Source organism: Crocuta crocuta, unplaced genomic scaffold (genome assembly GCF_008692635.1).
Source record: "Crocuta crocuta isolate KB4526 unplaced genomic scaffold, BGI_CrCroc_1.0 scaffold108, whole genome shotgun sequence".
NCBI lineage: Eukaryota > Metazoa > Chordata > Mammalia > Carnivora > Hyaenidae > Crocuta > Crocuta crocuta.
In genome coordinates, this window is record NW_027532825.1 from 2,619,061 (window position 1) to 2,637,146 (window position 18,086).

At 47.5% G+C, this 18,086-nt stretch overlaps 1 protein-coding gene across 1 annotated transcript in view; it reads left to right on the top strand.

The window, feature by feature from the left end:
• The window catches only part of COBL (cordon-bleu WH2 repeat protein), a 159,960-nt gene that overhangs the window by 80,117 nt on the left and 61,757 nt on the right, over positions 1-18,086 (top strand). Inside the window, exons 15-16 of the mRNA XM_077781151.1 lie at positions 10,276-10,414; positions 14,514-14,687. Coding sequence (XP_077637277.1) covers positions 10,276-10,414; positions 14,514-14,687 — 313 coding nt within the window. The remainder of the gene's footprint in view (positions 1-10,275; positions 10,415-14,513; positions 14,688-18,086) is intronic.

Consider the following 18,086-nt stretch of genomic DNA (forward strand, 5'->3'; position numbering starts at 1 on the left):
ATTGTGAGCCCATTGAGTTTATTACCTCCTGAAACAAAAGAATTAATACTTTTCATGAGAATGTAAGAGAAGCCAGCATCTCACAAGCATGGCATTCGCAATGGTCAGGATACAAGCCAAAATTATTCAACAGACAAAAGAACCCAGGAAATTGTGATCTGTTCCCAAGAAAACAGACAGTCAACAGAAACCAACCCGGAGATGACCCAGGCACTAGGTTTAGCAGACAAAAAAAATCTACTGCAGCTTGTAAATATGCTTAGTGCAAAATGACAAATGTGCTTATAATGAATGCAGATAATGGGAAAATCTCAGAAGATATAAGAACTATAAAAAAGAACCAAATATGAAGTCTAAAAAGGAAAAACACAATATCTTCAATAAAAATAATGCTGATGGGCTTAGAACAGAATGAAGGTAACAAAAGGAAAAGGCAGTGAAGGTGAAGATAAATCAATAGAAATGCTTTAATTTTAAGAAGAGAGAGAAAAATTGAAATGAAAATAGAGCCTCAAAGACCTGTGAAACCCTATTAAAATGTCTATTATTTGTCAATAAAGTCCCAGAAGAAGAGAGAAAAAAAATGTTTGAAGAAATACGAACCAAAGATTTCCCAAATTTTGTAAGAGACATGCATGGACAGATTTAAAAAGTTCAGTGAGTCCAAACCAAAATTTATTTTTTTTTCTGAGACAGAAAGCATGAGCAGGGAAGGGACAGAGAGAGAGAGGGAGACACAGAATCCAAAGCAGGCTCCAGTCTCTGAGCTGTCAGCACAGAGCCCGACGTGTGGCTCAAACTCACAGAATGTGAGATCATGACCTGAACCAGAGTCAGATGCTCAGACCTGAGCCACCCAGGTACCCCTAATCCAAACCAAAATTTAAAAACACAGTAACAACAACTAAGATATATTGCTTAAAAACAGACTTCAGGAGAAAAATTGTCTAAACAACTAGAGAAAAATAACATTTTGAAAACTGCTGAATTTATCGTCAGAAACAATGGAAGCTAATAGTGGAACAGAATCTTCAAAGTGACAAGAGACAGTAAGTGGTGTCAGTTCATAATTCAGTGTACGGCAAAAGTAGCCTTCAAGAGTAGAGGTAAGAGAGAGACATTTTCAGATAAAAAATAAAGAATCTCTTTCTGTCCGGCCTGCACAAAGGTAACAGTAAAGGAAAATTTCGGACTGAAGGGAAATAATACCAAATGCAAACTTGTAATCTTGGAAAGGAACAAAGAATATCAAAAATGGTAATTATCTGGGTAAATGTAAAGGACTGGTTATTGTCCTTAGAATTCTAACATATGTAAATGTTACTACATACGCCAACTATAGCATAAAATATAGAAGGACAGGATAAATAGATCTTTATGATTGCAAGGTACCCACATTTTATATAAAGTATGTAATGCTTAATCTAAATGGACTGTAAATGTTCAGGACACATATAATCCTCACAGTGGCCATAGCTAATGTAAAGAGTTTAGCTAAAAGGCCTGTGGATAAATGCTCCCCCCTCTGAGCTATGTTATTTTCCAGTATGATTATAGATTTGTCTGTTTCTCTAATTCTGTCAGTTTGCTTCATGTATTTTGAAGCTATAATTAGGCACATACACATATATGATTATTAAAACTTCCTGGGGCACCTGGGTGTCTCGGTTCAGTGTCCAACTCTGGATTTCAGCTCAGGTCATAATCTCGTGGGTTGTGGTCTCAAGCCCCACATTTCAAGCTCCAGAACCAGATGATTCAATGAGTGAATTTTACCAAACATTCAAAGAAGAATGGATACAATATTTCATAACCTCTTTTAAAAAATAGAAGAGGGAATACTTCCAAACTTGTTTTATAAGGCTAGAATTACCCTGATACCAAAGCCAGACAAAGACACTGTAGGAAAATGACAGACCCATATCCTTGATAAACATAGATCCAAAAATTCTTAATAAAATACCAGTAAATTAAATTCAACAGCACATTAAAAAACTTACAGACCACAACCAAGTGAAATTTGTCCCTGGGAGACAAGAATGGTTCAACATATGCAAATCAGTCAACGTTATATACCATATTAACAAAATGAATGCATAAAACACACATGATCATCTTGGCAGACGTAAAGAAAGCATTTAACAATGTTTAACATTCATTAATGATTAAAACTCTCAACAAAATAGATATGGAAGGAACTTACCTCAACCCCCTGAAGGCCATATATGAAAAGCCCACATCTAACATCTAGGTCACTATGGAAAATTTGAAAATGTTCCCTGTAAGATCCAGTATGAGTCAAGGGTGCCCAGTGGAACCATTTCTATTCAACACAGAAGTCTTAGACAGGGCAATTAGACAAGAAAAAGAAATAAAATCCAAATTAGAAAGGAAGAAGTAAAATTGTCTTTTTGCATATGACATAATCATATATGTACAAAACTCCAAAGACCCAACAACAATATAAAAACTGGTAGGAGGCACCTGGGTGGCTCAGTCGATTAAGCATCCAATTGGCTCTGGTCATGATCTCACACTTCATGAGTTCGAGCCACGAGCCGGGCTCTGTGCTGACAGCTCAGAGCCTGGCACCTGCTTCGGATTCTGTGTCTCCCTCTCTCTGCCCCTCCCCACCCTCATGGTCTGTCTCTCAAAAAACAAAGATTAAAAACCAGTGTTTTAGGGGTGCCTGGGTGGCTTAGTCGGTTAAGCGTCCGACTTTCGCTTAGGTCATGATCTCGCAGTTCGTGGGTTCAGGCCCCACATTGGGCTCTGTGCTGACTGCCAGCTCAGAGCCTGGAGCCTGTTTCAGTCTGTGACTCCCTCTCTCTCTGACCCTCCCCTGCTCACGCTGTCTCTCTCTCTCCTAGAAATAAATAAAACCTTTAAAAAAATTTAAAAAAAAAAGCAGTGTTTTAAAGATAATAAGGAGGCGGTGTGAACTTTATACCAGTGATTTTGAAAACATACATGAAATGGACAGATCCACTGAAAAGTAGAACTTACGCATGTTGACACAGGCTGAAACAAGCAATTGGAAGAGCACATGGAGAACCGTGGTAATGGCAGTCACTGCGAATGTGCACTGTTAAGATGTGCGTTCAGTGGCTCCACCAAACGTTTTGAGAGCCTGTTCCATGCTTCAGGGAGACCCCTGAATGCTCTCGCAGCACAAGTGTCGGGATGTAGAAACTAAACGAGAACAAGTACAGTTCTTTTAGACATACGTGACTACAGTGAGGAAAATAAACCAGCGATGAGACAGGGTGGCTGATTGAGATTCTGAAGCTGGGGACACTCTTCTCTGTGCCAGAAATGGAAGGCTGAGAAGGCGCTGGCCACGTGACAGTCTGGGACACACAAGTGTCAGGCAGAGGGATGCAGATAGAGGAGACTGCGAGTCTAGACACACTCATGTGCCAGGACAGAGAATGGGTGAGGTGTCATTTGCAGGAAGACGTCGGGGTCAGGCTGCTCAATAGCCTAATTTGGTGTCACGTGGCCGACGAAAGATGAAAAACAAAGTGATCTGTTTGTTCACGGCACTCTTCTCTCCCACCTCTGTCACAGAAGTGAGCTTCGTGGACTTGTTTCTTTTTTATAAATTTATTTATTTTTTAATTTGCATCCAAGTTAGTTAGCATATCGTACAACAGTGATTTCAGGAGTAGATTCCGTAATGCCCCTTACCCGCTTCATCCATCCCCCCCTCAAACCCCTCCAGCAACCCTCAGTTTTCTCTGTATTTAATTGTCCCTTATGTTTTGTTCCCCTCCTGTTTTTATGTTATCTTTGCTTCCTTTCCCTTATGTTCAGCTGTTTTTTTATCTTAAAGTCATCATAGGAGTGAAGTCATATGATGTCTGTCCTTTGGACTGACTGATTCCACTCAGCACAATACCCTCTAGTTCCATCCACATAGTCGCAGGCTTGTTTCCGTGGCCTGGGGAGAATGGCATTGAAATCTCACTCTGTCTGCTGACCATTCGTGGTAGAACGCGTCATAGACCCGGACTCGGTTCTGGCAAGTGCCCTTCGGTGACGTGGAAGCAAATTGTGCCAGGGTCCCTTGCACGCTTCGGCTGTGTTCATTTCCTCCGAGTAAGAAAAAAATCATTACGACGAGCAGCCTTGGTGTGCGTGTTCACAGGGTCCCTGCAGAACTTCTGAACAAATGGTCGCCATGCGGATGCCACCCGCGTTCCCCTTGCTGCTCTTCTGTAAATCCCTGCGGCAACGCTGTCCGTAGTCACGAGCCCGACGGAAGCAGTAGTAGCCTGGGGACTGGTTCTCTATGATTTCTGGGATCATTTTGCTTTCTCCTAAGTGTGTGATTTTTGTTTTGGAAAACAAGGTTTATGTTCAATGCCCGGCTAAAAACGCTTTTATTAGTTCTGCATGTGGGACAGCGGTCGACCCTCAGCAGTCCTGCCGGAAAGCCGCGTGTGCGGATCAGAGCCTGAGGGCTGCATGGTGGTAAAGGCAGACGTGTGTGGGAAGATGGAGGTCTCCTGTTGCAGGCCCAGAGTCTAGCTTCTGGGTCTCTCAGCCACGGCTTAACATAATCTAATCGGCCAGGGGGAGGATCGGACAGAGTAACCTAGAAGATGCACGAGTTTGCCAACGCTGCATTTCACGTCCTGTGTGGCCTCCCAGTAAAGAGGCCAACCAGGGACGTGTGTGTGTGGATTTAGGTCATATGGAAATGCTTCAAGTCCGTCATGGCCTCTTGATTATCTTCAGACAATGCATGTAAAACAGGCAGTCTTAGGCTATGTGAAGGGAGCCACACTTCCATCAAGTTCAAGTTTCGTTTTTCTACTAAACTGAAACGCTCAATGCTGAGAACAGCAAATAACACAGTTGCAACATGGAACGGAAATTACCTCAATGAATATTGAAAAGTGCCGATTCCTTCATAAAGGGCTCCTTCAACCATAGAAAATCAGTTTTGCGGGGTTTTTTTTTTCAGAACCTATTGTTTTCGTTGATATACTCACAACAAAAGAAGCACACTATTTCTTTGTGTTCTCTGTGTGTTTCCGTTTGGCTTCCTGTGTTTGCCAAGGAGCGGAATGTGAAGGAGTCACTTTAATCCATGGAGCTGAGTGACAGAAAAATCTTCCAGTCACTAAAACAGCATAGCAAAGACCGTTTTGTAGAAGGAGAGAGAAAATTCTTGGAGGAGGATGTGAGGAAAGGAAGGGCATGGTTTCTTACTGGAAACCCTAAAAATGGTAGCGACAGTTGCTCATGACAGCTCACTGCTCACTGCATAATTCTAATAGCTGATAGATGTGAATCCTGATTAAGTCCTCATTATGTACATGCTGCGTATTTTATTTCCATAGTATATGCTGAGTATCGTTTTTGCGCTAGACACACCTGCTGTCGCATAAGAGTCTTGCTGGAATCCCGGTCCTAAAATGAACAACACTAATGATGGAACATAAACACTCCAAATAAGCTGTCACCTGCAGTGAGATCTGTTCTCTGGGTCCCCCCCGAGGAAGGAGGAGGTGCAGAATGCATGTGTCTCTGTGCCAAAGGATCTTTATCATCTGCAGGAGAAAGTTAACATGTCAGACTCTCCCCAGTGTCAAGGGAGAGTACTCTTACTACATTTACTGTCATTTGTAGGAGTTTAAAGTTTTGATTACGGGCCACAGTCGTAAAGAGCATAATGCTCAGAAGGTGGTGTCTAGGAGCATCTGCAGCTGCTGGCACCAAGAAGATGATGCATTTTGTTTTGTTTTTTAATGTTTTTAAATGTGTTATTTATTTTTGAGACAGAATCAGAGCATGAGTGGTGTGGGTGGGGGGAGGCAGAGAGAGAGGGAGACACACAATCCAAAGTGGGCTCTAGGCTCTGAGCTGTCAGCACAGAGCCTGACACCGGGCTCGAACCCACGAACCATGAGATCATGATCTGAGCCAAAGTTGGACGCTTAACCGACTGAGCCACCCAGGCGCCCCTTCGCACATGATTTATGCGCCAACACAGAACTGAGTAAGTGCCACTAAAGTCAATGGGGAACTTTTGCCAGAGCAGCCTGCAGTATGCACAGTGTACCTGGTGTCTATCTGAACCCTTGGCTTTCGTGCAGGGGCTCCTTGGTGTGGGCTGTAAGGCAGTGCCGAAAGCAACCCCCACACATGACCTAGACAAGGGAGCGTCACAGCCCTTTGTCAAGTGCTGGCACTCAGGGAGGTGACACGCAGAACCCCCCTGAAAGATCTGGGGAGCACAGTGGGCATGTTAATTTACACCACCCAGCGAACCCCCTCAGCATTAACGGGGAGTTCCGTGACATGAGGGGCTGCTTGCTTGCCTTGATGGCCTTGGAGATCCTTTCAGATTTATAGGTAACTTTATGTGTTAATAATAAACTATGTATATATATATATATTTAAATGTTTTATTTATTTCTAGGAGAGAGAGAGCGTGAGCAGGGGAGGGTCAGAAAGAGAGGGAGTCACAGACTGAAACAGGCTCCAGGCTCTGAGCTGGCAGTCAGCACAGAGCCCGACGCGGGGCTCAAACCCACGAACCGTGAGATCATGACCTAAGTGAAAGTCGGACGCTTAACCGACTAAGCCACCCAGGCGCCCCTATGTACATATTTTTTTCATGGCCCATATGTTAGATATTCTCTGTAGTACTTGCTTCCAACTTTTCTTCAGGGGCCACAGAAAGAAAAAAAAATCCACAGAACTTTCAAAAAGCAGTCCAAATCCCATCAATGACAAATTGGAATCGAAATTACATTACGATGACATTATGAGACCAACGAAGCTGTGGTGGATGGATGCTTTCGAAAGAGGCCCGGAGCTGCAGGGATCAGGCTCGGCTATCAGGAAGCCTTCCTTGCTGCTATGCTCCAACAGCAGCGCGTTAACATGGCCCCGAGCCACCCAGGGTGACCACCACGCATCCTGGTTCTAAGTGGGAGTAAAGGACAGGCCCGAGCTCCAGAGAGCGAGCAGCGCCTTATTTCCAGTGTTCCTTGAAGAATGTGCGGAAGAGGTGTGTCAGGTCCAAGAAATGTTTTCTGAAGCAACACTGTCTGGCACAGAGTGGTGTCCAGTCCACCTACTTGTGAGTGTTTGCCCACGTGGGACAGTGGGAGCCCCATGGACCTTCATTATTCGTGGACTCCTAGGGATAGATGTTTCCATTCCAAACCGCACGAGTTACTTCTCCTGGGAAATGCTTGGAGTCAGAGCAAGGTCAAGTGCCAGTTCTGTGCACTCATTAGGTGTGTGGCTGTGGGCAACATATCTCCTGTAAGTTTCAGTGTCTTCCTTTACCAAACAGACACAGGTAAATGACCTCTGTTTTGAGGCAGTCAGATGAGATACATTCGACAACCCTGGTAAATGTTTACTAAATCTTTGCTGCTAATATAAATAAGATTTCCTTGAAATCTGTTAAGTACATCTACTAGAACACTTCTGTTTCTGTTTGCCCATCAGAGCTCGTCTTGATTAGTGGTCTCAGAGCTTGCCAAATGCTCTTCAAATGAGCCGTCTTAGGTAATTGATCAAGAGTGGCTCTGTGCCTGGGAACTAGGGGGTCTTCCCAGATGTTGGGTGAGTGGCCTGTCCTTATCTCTGGGAAGAGGGATACTGGTGTTGAGACCACACCGTGTCAGCAAAGCTCCAGAAATTCGATGTTTCCCCAAAGCTTGCAACCGGCAGTGAGGCAGAACTCTCCTTCAGCAGGTGAATTGCTCTTCCAGGTTGGGTGGGCCAGAGCTGCTTCCCTACCCCAACCCCTCCACCCTGATGTGGACACTCCTCGGAATTCTGCAGCATGTCGTTATCAGACAGACATCAGTGCAAGTTTAGCGGGCTCCAGTTCACCAGCCTGAATTCCCAGAAGGAAACATGCCCCCCCACAAGAAAGCCCCAGACCACAGCTTGGGGCAGTGTTTCCAGCCTAGGAGATGGTGTAAATGTTAGAGAACTATGTCTCCTTCATTAGGTCGTGAGCAACGTGAGGCCGGGAGATTTACACGTCTTCAGATCGGCTCCAATTCCTGTCACAGGATAAGAAGCCAACACCTGCTTGCCGGTTAAGTAAAGGTGCAAGTAAAGGAATGAGGAATTTTCACAAAGGAATTTTTTTAAAGCCTCTCACTTTAAAAAAAAATAAGGACACAGAGAAAAGTGAACTTGAAAATAACGCCCGTGGGCAAAGCCATAGCATTAGAACCATCACGGTTCATTAATGAGTGTTGCCAACATCAAAGGAAGAAATCAGGTAGCAGAGGCAAGGCTCCAATGCCTTTCAACATTATCGTCAATAACTGGGTAGGAAATGGAGAGTTAGAGATTTCAGGGCTCTGATAGACGGCCCAGACGATGGCTGGAAAGGACTCCAGACCAGGCCGTGCTGTCCGACAGGTCAGGCCTCCAGGGGTGAGAGAGGCTCCTCAGAGCTGGCAGAGGGAAAAGACCACACGGAGCCAGCATGGTTAGCTGGGGGCTGTAAGCTAGGAGACAGTGGAACAGCTCAGGAGTTTGAATCTGTTATTTCCAGCCTAGATCCTCCTCCATAGGCATCTATAACTGGCTGTTCCGTATAACAGAATAGAAACAGTCTTAGATGTTCAGTGTCTCACGGACTTACCACAGCCACATCTCGTCTCTGGAAGCTGACCGAGGCTGTGCCCTCCTCCAGCGAGGAAGTCCATTAAAAACAAAAAAAACACATGGGATCCAGGAAACCAGGGATAAAAAAAGCTGAGTAGAGGAAAAGCCATTTCCAGGAAATCCAGAAACAAGGTCAGAAAGCAAATCACTTACCAAGCTCAGAAAACACATCATTTATTACTTATCTAGAATGATCTAGAAAGAAAATGTCATCAACATACACATGAAACATCTCAGCAGGAGAAGCCGCGTCTTGAAGCAGATCTCTGTTTTCTAGAATTCTATCTATTGTAACTATATACATAGATCTAGAGAGTGTTGATTTAATCCCATGCCGTAACTTCTGGAAAGATCAATGGGGAGCCATAAACACGCGTGTAGGTCTGTGCGTGTGTCTCAAAGGGCTGACTCCTCATCTTCTGAAGAAGAAGCCAGTGTCTAACACAGAGAAATCAGGAAATGACAGAATAAGCTTATGATTTTAAAAAAACAGAGTAGGGGGCGCCTGGGTGGCTCAGTCAGTTGAGCATCCACCTTCGGCTCAGGTCATGATCTCACAGTTTGTGAGTTCAAGTCCCGAGTCCGGACTCTGTGCTGACAGTGTGGAGCCTGCTTCGGATTCTCTCTCCCTCTCTCTCTGCCCCTCCTTTGCTCGTGCTCACTCACTCTCTCTCAAAAATAAATAAAAACATTTTTAAAAATTAAAAAATAAAAAACACAGTAAATATCAAAGGAAAGAAGAGTTTGGAGGGGTTCTGCTGGGCTGGGGTCAGCAGACCAGGAACGCCACACTTGGAAAAGCAACAAATTTTCATCACTGAGAATGAACAGGTGAAAACTCTGTAATGAGGAAGAGAGTAGATTCCGTAATCTTTTCCAAAGACGCGCAGTCAGCGGACAGGGTCTTCTCTAGAAGAGCTTCCCTTCCACCATTAGACCTGCCTGGTGCTGACAGCCTTTCGAAGCTGGGAGTTTGGCGTTGTGAGAAGTATTTGGTGGGAGCCGGGTTTCTGCGCGGACCAGAGCTGGATGGCTCGTAGGCTGACTTCATTGTCATTGCCGGTCAAGGAGTGGCCGGTCCGTGGACAGTTACTGGTCCTGACGGCTCGGGAACACACCAAGAGCAGGTACTTCCACCTGCAAAGTGAGCCCTGAGCCGCCCCTTCTGTTCCCCCCCTGCACGGGCACACACCATGGTGGCCCCGGTAAAGTTTCCAGAAGGAATAGTTCTCTTGTACGTTTAATTAAGGGCTGAGGGTCCCGTTTCTCATATTCATGCTGAGGGTAAGTTACCACGACCCCTGACTGGCCTGAAATCTACAATGGGTAAATGGGGTAAAATGGGGCAGAGCCCCAGCTCCCCATGCTAGGGGACGTCTGTGAGCATCCTCGGGCCACCTGAGGACCACTCCTGGGCAATGCGGCGAACCCTCACACCGGGGCATCCGCTGCCTGCCCGGAGACCCCAGAAAGGAGCCTGGCAACCTGCCAAGCCTCCTTAGAGCCCCACGCGGCACATGGGCCGGCTTCTCCAAGTCGTGTGCCCCACGTGCACAACACCCCGCCCGCGATAGAAATGCCCTGACACTCACTGTTGCCTTTCTTGGTGCTTCCCAGGTGTCTCTGGGGTCACAGATAGACTTGCAGAAGAAGAAGAGGCGGGCGCCAGCGCCGCCGCCGCCACAGCCCCCGCCGCCGAGCCCCCTGGTGCCCCCTCGCACTCAGGACCAGGAGGAGAAGAGGAAGAGCGCCACGGGTGAGTGTGCCGCGCTGCTGACTGCATGCCTCTGAGTCTCTTTTTGCATGGAATGTTCGCGCTGCTATTAACTCCTGCAGCTGCCTCGCCCCGCCAAGGGCATTAACTGGGAAAATATCTATGCCAAGGGAAGAAAGTCTGGAAATAAACACTTGCAAGTTCATCTCAAAGGCATATTTTCCGGGCATCGTGGAGGCAGGTGGAAGGCGGGTGGTGGAGAGGGTGGAGAATGGCCGAGGCAGCTCGGGAGAGAACGAGCGGGGTGTGTGAGTGTGTGTGCTCACACGTGTGTGTCTCCCTGATGAAGCAGCTCAGAAAGGGATGAGCGGCGTGTGCACATGTGTGTGTGTGCGTGTGTGCATGTGTGTGCACACACATCTCCCTGATGGAAGGATGTACTTCTTAGGATGATGTCTGTAAGCTGTTTTGAAAGTCCTCTGGTTCCCAGAGATTTATATTATAGATCAGTTGACAACAGTTCGGTAATTTCTTGACCCCCCTGTTTGAAATTGATCTCCCCTTTTATATCTGTAGCAGAGACCCTAATACTTTTTGAGGAAAAGAGAACCCGAAGGAAAGAGAACAAAACTATAGTATCTGGGAGCAGAGAGACCTATTAGATCATTAAATGCCACCAGCTCATGGTACAGGCAGCATAGAGAGAAGCAACTGGGGTCTCCAGCTCCATGAGCTGTGGGTGGTTAATTTAATTTAAAAATTCTTTAATCTCTATTTATTTTTGAGAGGGAGAGAAAGACAGAGTAGGGGCAGAGAGAGAGAGGGAGACACAGAATCCGAAGCAGGCTCCAGGCTCCCAGCTGTCAGCCCAGAGCCCGACATGGGGCTCGAACTCATGAACTGCAAGATCATGACGTGAGCTGAAGTCACATGCTTGACCGACTGAACCACACGGGCTCCCCTGGTTAATGTAATTTTAAAACCACTCAGGGTTTGTTATTTTGTTTCTGTAGGAGGAGGAATAGTGGGGGTTGCCTGACCTTGAGGGAGGATCGGCTCATAACAGAGGCCGTCCGATGGCCATGCCCAACGCCTTTCACTCCACTCAGCACCCTCATGTTTTGGCCTTGACCTAAAAGAAGTGCCCCCCAAAAGAAGCCCCCCAAAGATAAGTGCTTGCATTGCCAGTGTCCAGAACTCTGATACGAGCTACTTGGCTGCTTGTCGGCATTTTCCCCCCGCAGTCAATACCTCCTTTCCGATGTCATAGCCTTTCACAGCCAGAGGCGTGGCTATCCTAAGGAGCAGAAACCTATATTTTGTGTCTGTTTGTCCTTTTACCAAAGGAAAATACTGTCCCATTCAGAGCGCATGATCACTAGCTCCTCGAAATAAACCTGGGAGTCTCCTTTTTTATGACGAGATCACCATTCTCCCTCTCGAGCTCTCGCCCACGCTTGCTGTAAAGGAAAGGCAGCCTCCGATTTACAGTCCCTGTTGCAACTTCAGGAAGCATCCACTCTAGGTGGTGGTGCGTCCCCAGGCTTGGAGGACCTGGCCCGGGTGTGGGTGGGCAGCCAGCGCCCACAGGTGTCACAAGAGAGGGAGGTGGGTGTGTGAAGAATGAAAACTGTAGGGACCGTCCCCGCGCTGAGGAGCACGGCACAAAGGGGAGGTATGGACGGCAGTGATTCACTCCTCGTCTCTCTCTCTCAGCCGTAAACTTTGGTTTGCAGAGATTGAAAAAAAGAAGCCTTCCTACTGAAAATGACCTCCAATGCTTTGGAGGATCAGGAGGATGGTAGAGCTCTTGGTAGCAATTTTCAGTGACACGTCTATCCCCGTCAACATCCCCACGATCTCACAGCACGCTAGCAGCCCACAGGCAGATCTCTTAACCAAAGTCTGGGCTTTGCATTAACAGATAAAAATTTTAAGGGGCGCCTGGGTGGCTCAGCTGGTTAAGCATCCGCCTTCAGCTCACGTCATGATCTCACGGCCAGTGGGTTCGAGCCCCGCGTTGGGCTCTGTGCTGACAGTTCGGAGCCTGGAGCCTGCTTCGGATTCTGTGTCTCCCTCTCTCTGCACTTCGTCTGCTCACACACCGTCTCTCTCTCTCAAAATAAACATAAAAAAAAAACTTAAAAATTTTTTTTAAAGTAGCCCCATCCAGTTACCCACCCACACACACACACACACACACACACACAAGCAAGCACTTTCTGTTCAGATACCTAGATATAAAAAGGGAAAAAGAAATTGGAACTTGCTGGCTGGAATTGAGTCTGACCCAAATTCCTTGGCAAACTAAAATAAGCCTTCTAGTAGGAAAGCTTCCTGTACATAAACTGTTCCTCCTTCCTGCGTTGCCCTGGGGGGCGCCCTCTCATTTAACGATACTTACCTGGACCCAACGGACAACCTTCATCCCGACCGCTTGTGGCTTCTTTGCACTTTGAAGGGAGAAGTGATGTCTAGCTATGGGGAACATCAGTATTTCTCCACGTCGAAAGAACTGTAATCAAGAGAAGTAAGTGGATCTATCTCTTGATGAAGAAATTCTATTTCTTAACCTTTTTATTAATAATCTAATTATGATCATGAAACACAGAGTGTATTAGTCCAAAGATGATTCTAAACATTAATCCTGGGTGGCTCAGTCGGGTAGGCATCTGACTCTTGGTTTCAGCACAGGATCTCACCGTTTCTGAGTTCAAGCCCCACATCAGGCTCTGTGCTGACAGCTTAGCTCCTGCTTCAGATTCTTGCTCTCTCCACCTTTCTCTGCCCCTTGTCTACTCTCTCTCTCTCTCTCAAAATAAATAAATAAACATTTCTTTAAAAGATCTTTAAACATTAAAGCTTGAAGAAAGCATTTTTAAAAGAAATACTAGGAAGCTTGACACAAGTGATTTATATGGCTTTATTATGTTAACTCATTGACCTTCAAAAATCTTGTTAGCAGAAGAAATCATTTTCCTATAAAATGGGGAGCCGATCCCCAGTGTGTGAAAAGAGCGGAGAGGGATGCCCTCAAGATTCCAGGGTCAGAGGGGAGGGACACCACCCTGAACTCTTTCTCCAAGTCAGAACCCTCTTCATTTTTTTTTAGTTTATTTATTTATTTTTGAGAGAGAGAGAGAGAGAGAAAGCATGAGAGGAGGAGGGACAGAGAGAGAAGGACAGAGAGAGAGAATCCTATGCAGGCTCCATACTCTCAGAGCCCAACGTGGGGCTTGAACCCACAAACCGTGAGATCATGATCTAAGTCAATGTCAGACACTTCACTGCCTGAGCCACCCAAGCGCCCTGGAAACCTCTTCAAATAAAGTTTGAAAACTATTCCCCTAAATGATGGAAAAGATTGAGGATATATAGACTTAAACAAGTGAGCTGAATTAGTGGTTATTCGACCCGCTAGAGTTAATCAGTAAAAATAACAAGAGGAAGCTAAAAAATAATTCTGTGACTCTAATAAAAATGAACTTGAATAAAAGGAGTTCCTTTTGACTTGACGGAGCTGCTGAAGGGACTTTTGCGAATAACTTCAAGCCCAGAATTTGAGAGTAGTCATGCCTGCCAGAAACATTGTAAGCAAGTCAGTATCACCAGATTGGCCCAAAGAGAGGACACTGTGTGTAAAATCTGAAGCGTGCGTGTGTGAGGTTGGACTTGATGCCTAGTGAGTTTGAATTTGGTCCCGGGCGNACAAGTCAGTATCACCAGATTGTGTAAAATCTGAAGCGTGCATGTGTGAGGTTGGACTTGATGCCTAGTGAGTTTGAATTTGGTCCCGGGCGTGGCTGGATTTGTTGGCCTGTGCGGTTCCATCTTGGTGAAGTTGACTTTGATACTGGGTGTGGCTGGCTCTGGTACAGTGAGTCTGACTTTGCTACTAAGTATGGTTGGACTTGATACTGGGTGTGGCTGGATTTGATGCTCACAGCGAGGTTGACTTTGGTACCGAGTGTGGTTGGATTTGGTACTGAGTGTGGTTAGATTGGGCACAGGGTGTGGCTGGATTTGGCGCCATGAGGCTGGATTTGGTGCCTGGGGGAATGATGGCCACGTGCCCCCCACTCTTGGAGGGCAGAGTCTGTAGACTTAACCTTCTGAAGCAACTCCCATTGATTCCATGTAGGTGTTGGACGACGGCAGGTGCCACAAAAGCCTCCCCGAGGCACTGCTCGGGGGCCCCCCCAGTTAGTGCTTCCCCCACCCCCGCCCTGCCCTCCTCCGGACACAGATGTGGAAGAGCCTCTCGGCTTTCCTGGGGAAAGTGCTGGTTCTGAGGCTCCCGACCCAAGATCCACACGTACGTGCCTCTTGTTTCCTTTCCCCGCTCTGTGCTCTGGTCACCCGTGTCAGGGCTGCGTTTCCAGACTTTCCATTCTTGCCTGGGGGTGTCTGTGCCTTTGTTCTCTGGCTTCTCTTTCCAAATGCTCCATGCGGTGTGTCCGACTTCACAGCGAATGCTCTCTGAACGCGATGCGGGTCCCCAGAAAGAATGACGTTAACTCATTAATCACTCACCCTGTGGTCAGACCTCCGCCAGAGTCTTATCGCGTGGGTGGGGACAGTCCACTAGGAGCCACCGTTCCCGACATGACACCAACCCCAGTGTCTGGGGAGAGCAAGAGCCCGTGCAGCCCGGCTCAGCTCGCCTGTGATTTTGCTGGGAAGCTCACTGCGGCCATCCGTGAGCGCCGAGGGGAGCCACGTTCAAGACCGGGACCTTTGAATCGTATGGTCAGTGGCTGGACAGTAGTAGTGCTATCCTGCAGAAAGGGAAACTGAGGCAACAGAAAGGGAAGCAGCTTGAGCTCAGCCTAGCAAAAGCCAGAATGAAGGTGTCCTTGTTTTCTACCTCCTGTCACTTGGTGACTGAGATCGGCTTTCTTCATTGTCTCAGGAGATTTCTTTAGGACTTCAAGCAGTACTGTGTATAGCACTTCCGCCTCCAGACAGGTAATCCTTTTATAGCTTTAACTGTATGCATTCCGATGGTGTCACCAGCACGCCAAGCCTGTGCTCACCCCTTTCAGGATGCGTCAGCTCGGTAGCGATGCTTCGCTGTAAAGGGTCCCAGTGCCCTTTCGTAATAGCGCTGTGGGCTTCCGCCCAGGGAGCAGCCAGTACCCACGAGTGGCTGCAGCCGTCAGGTCGGGAAGTTCATACGTTCCTGCCATCGGACCACTTGATCTCCCCCTGTCTTCTTTGGAAGTGATGATTAAGCTTCGGGGTAAAGAAGATAATTGTGGGATTCCGCACCTACTACTGTAGGAAAAATAATCCGATTCAGTTCGTCTTTCTTTACAAATACTTCGTTTCCGTCCCTCAAACATGTTTGATCATCTTGCCATCGGATGTGCTTCTGGAAGCAAGCACTTTCTGCAGGGCGCTGAAAAGCAAAGGATGAGACGTTCCTGGTCAGAAGGAGACCAACTGAGTGCAGATAACTCGGGAGTGGTCCCATCTCCGAAGAGCGCTTGAGCCCCGCGTGCCAAGGCCGTGGGCTTTCGTGGCCACTCCGTGGCTGCTGTCACCACGCACAGATTCTCATCCGTGGGGGACCCGGTGAGGGAAGGAGCGCGGAGGGAAGAGGGCAAAGCTGAACGCAGCCCGTGGGCCATCAGGGAACGGTCACAAGACCCCGCAGGGTGGGAAAGCCAGCCTCCTGCGTTATTCCACATTGGAACTGACGCTAACCAGCAGACCTCAGTCCCTCCTGTGCTTGAAGCGCACTGTCGGGCTGTGGCGTCTATTGGGGAGATCACCGGGCAAGAGCTGGGGAGGGTGCTGCTTACAAAGGTGGCATCAGGCTTGGGTAGAACAGATTTCCTCTCCTGTGACCTCCTTTCCCACCCCTGCCCTTAGTGGACTTACAAAAGGAGGTCAGCAGGCAACGGACAGGAGATAAGGTTCACCGCCTTCTGCTTCATGGTTCCGTTAACGCCGGGGGTCTGGGTTATTCTTTCCACGCGTTCGTTTGTGCAGACCCAGGTCATCAGAGCTTCCGTCGCCCTCCAGTCACAACTCCTAATTCCCTGCCCTTCTCTTCGCCTCTGTGCACCCACAGCAATGCCAGTAAAACAGTGAAGAAGAGGAGGAGGGATGGGGGCGTCATGGGGTGTTGGCGTCACGCCGTGCAGGTAGCCAGGGCTCCGCACATGCTCCTCCTCCTCCTGGTCCTCGTGCTGGCTGCTCGTGCACCAGAATTTAGGGCCTCCAATCTGGAGCTGTTATTTTACCTAATTAGCACAACTTTCTTGCCCGTTCCCTACAGCATTGAAAACTGGGATCTCCTGGGGCACCAGAGTGCCTCCGTCAGTTAAGTGTCTGACTTTGGCTCAGGTCACCATCTCATGGTTTGTGAATTGCAGCCCNCCTTAGTTGTCATCAGTCTTATTTTCACAAGACGTTGAAATCAGGGGACCACCTTGTCTCAAGGGAGCTTCGGGCTGTTAGCACAGGAATGTTGGATGTGCATTTGCACCCCTTGCTGGCATCTACACATTACCTACTCTTCCAGTCCAATTCCTGACTATTTGGTTTTCTCCTTAAGTGTTTTTTTTTAATTTATCTTGAGAGAGAGAGAGGGAGAGGGTGCTCAGGGGAGGGGCAGAGAGAGAGAGAGAGAGAGAGAGAATCCCAAGCAGAGAGGCTCCACGCTGTCAGCACAGAGCTGGACACTGGGGCTCGAACTCACAAACTGAGATCATGACCTGAATTGAGCTCAAGAGGCAGATGCTTAATGAACTGAGCCACCCAGACACCCCAGACTTCTGGTTCTCTGCGACTGTGCAGAGGGAAGCTCGGTACAGATGCTTTTATGCCTTGTCCACCTCCTCCTGCGTTCGGTGTCAGACCCACGTTCCTTGTAAAAGAAAGGATGTGCTCCTGGTGGAGACGGACCCTGACTACCGATGACAGCCGGGCAGTCCACAAGGCATCTCACAGGTGACATCTCGCTCACACCCCACCCCAGCACTAGGGGTAGGTTCTGTCACTGGGAGAAACTGAGTCTGAAGGACCTACATCCCTGGCCCCGAGCCTTACCACAATATAGGTATGGCAGGAATTCTCATTAGAGTATCTTTGACCCTCAGTCTTGGCTCTGTCTACTCCCATGCAGTTTTCGCCACCATGCCAAGAACCCCCACAGGGAATCTTTGGCTCTGTGGATTGATGGCTATTTCTGCAACAGAGAGTATAGTCACTTAGGTTGTTAGTGAAAAATGCATTTTGTTGAAAACCATGAGCTCAGTCAACTTTTATGGATGAAAAGAATGGAAGAGCTGATACATAATGGTCTGTACGTGAAAGAAGGCGCAAGAAGACATGAAATGGGTCTTCCAGGGCATTGCCCTGCATTCTGAATGTCTCCAGAATGTTCTGTTCCAGCCATTCGCTAGCCCCGACTCTGACCTCTCTAGGGTCTTGGTGCAGTCCCCATCCAAATGCTTGCCAGAACATTCCATCCCACCACCAGCCTTCCCCAGGCAACCTGATGACTAGCTGAATTCCTCATCTCCCATCTTCGTGCTGAAGATGCGACCAACACTTGACACATGGTCATGGAAACCACATTCACCTGCAACCAAGCCAAAGGGAGAAGACCTTGTATTCTCGGTCAATGCCGCTTTTGGCTGTGATCCCTGCACTCTTTCTGAGCCAAAGTATGGTTTGTAGGCAGAAGAGCAGTGAACGTCTG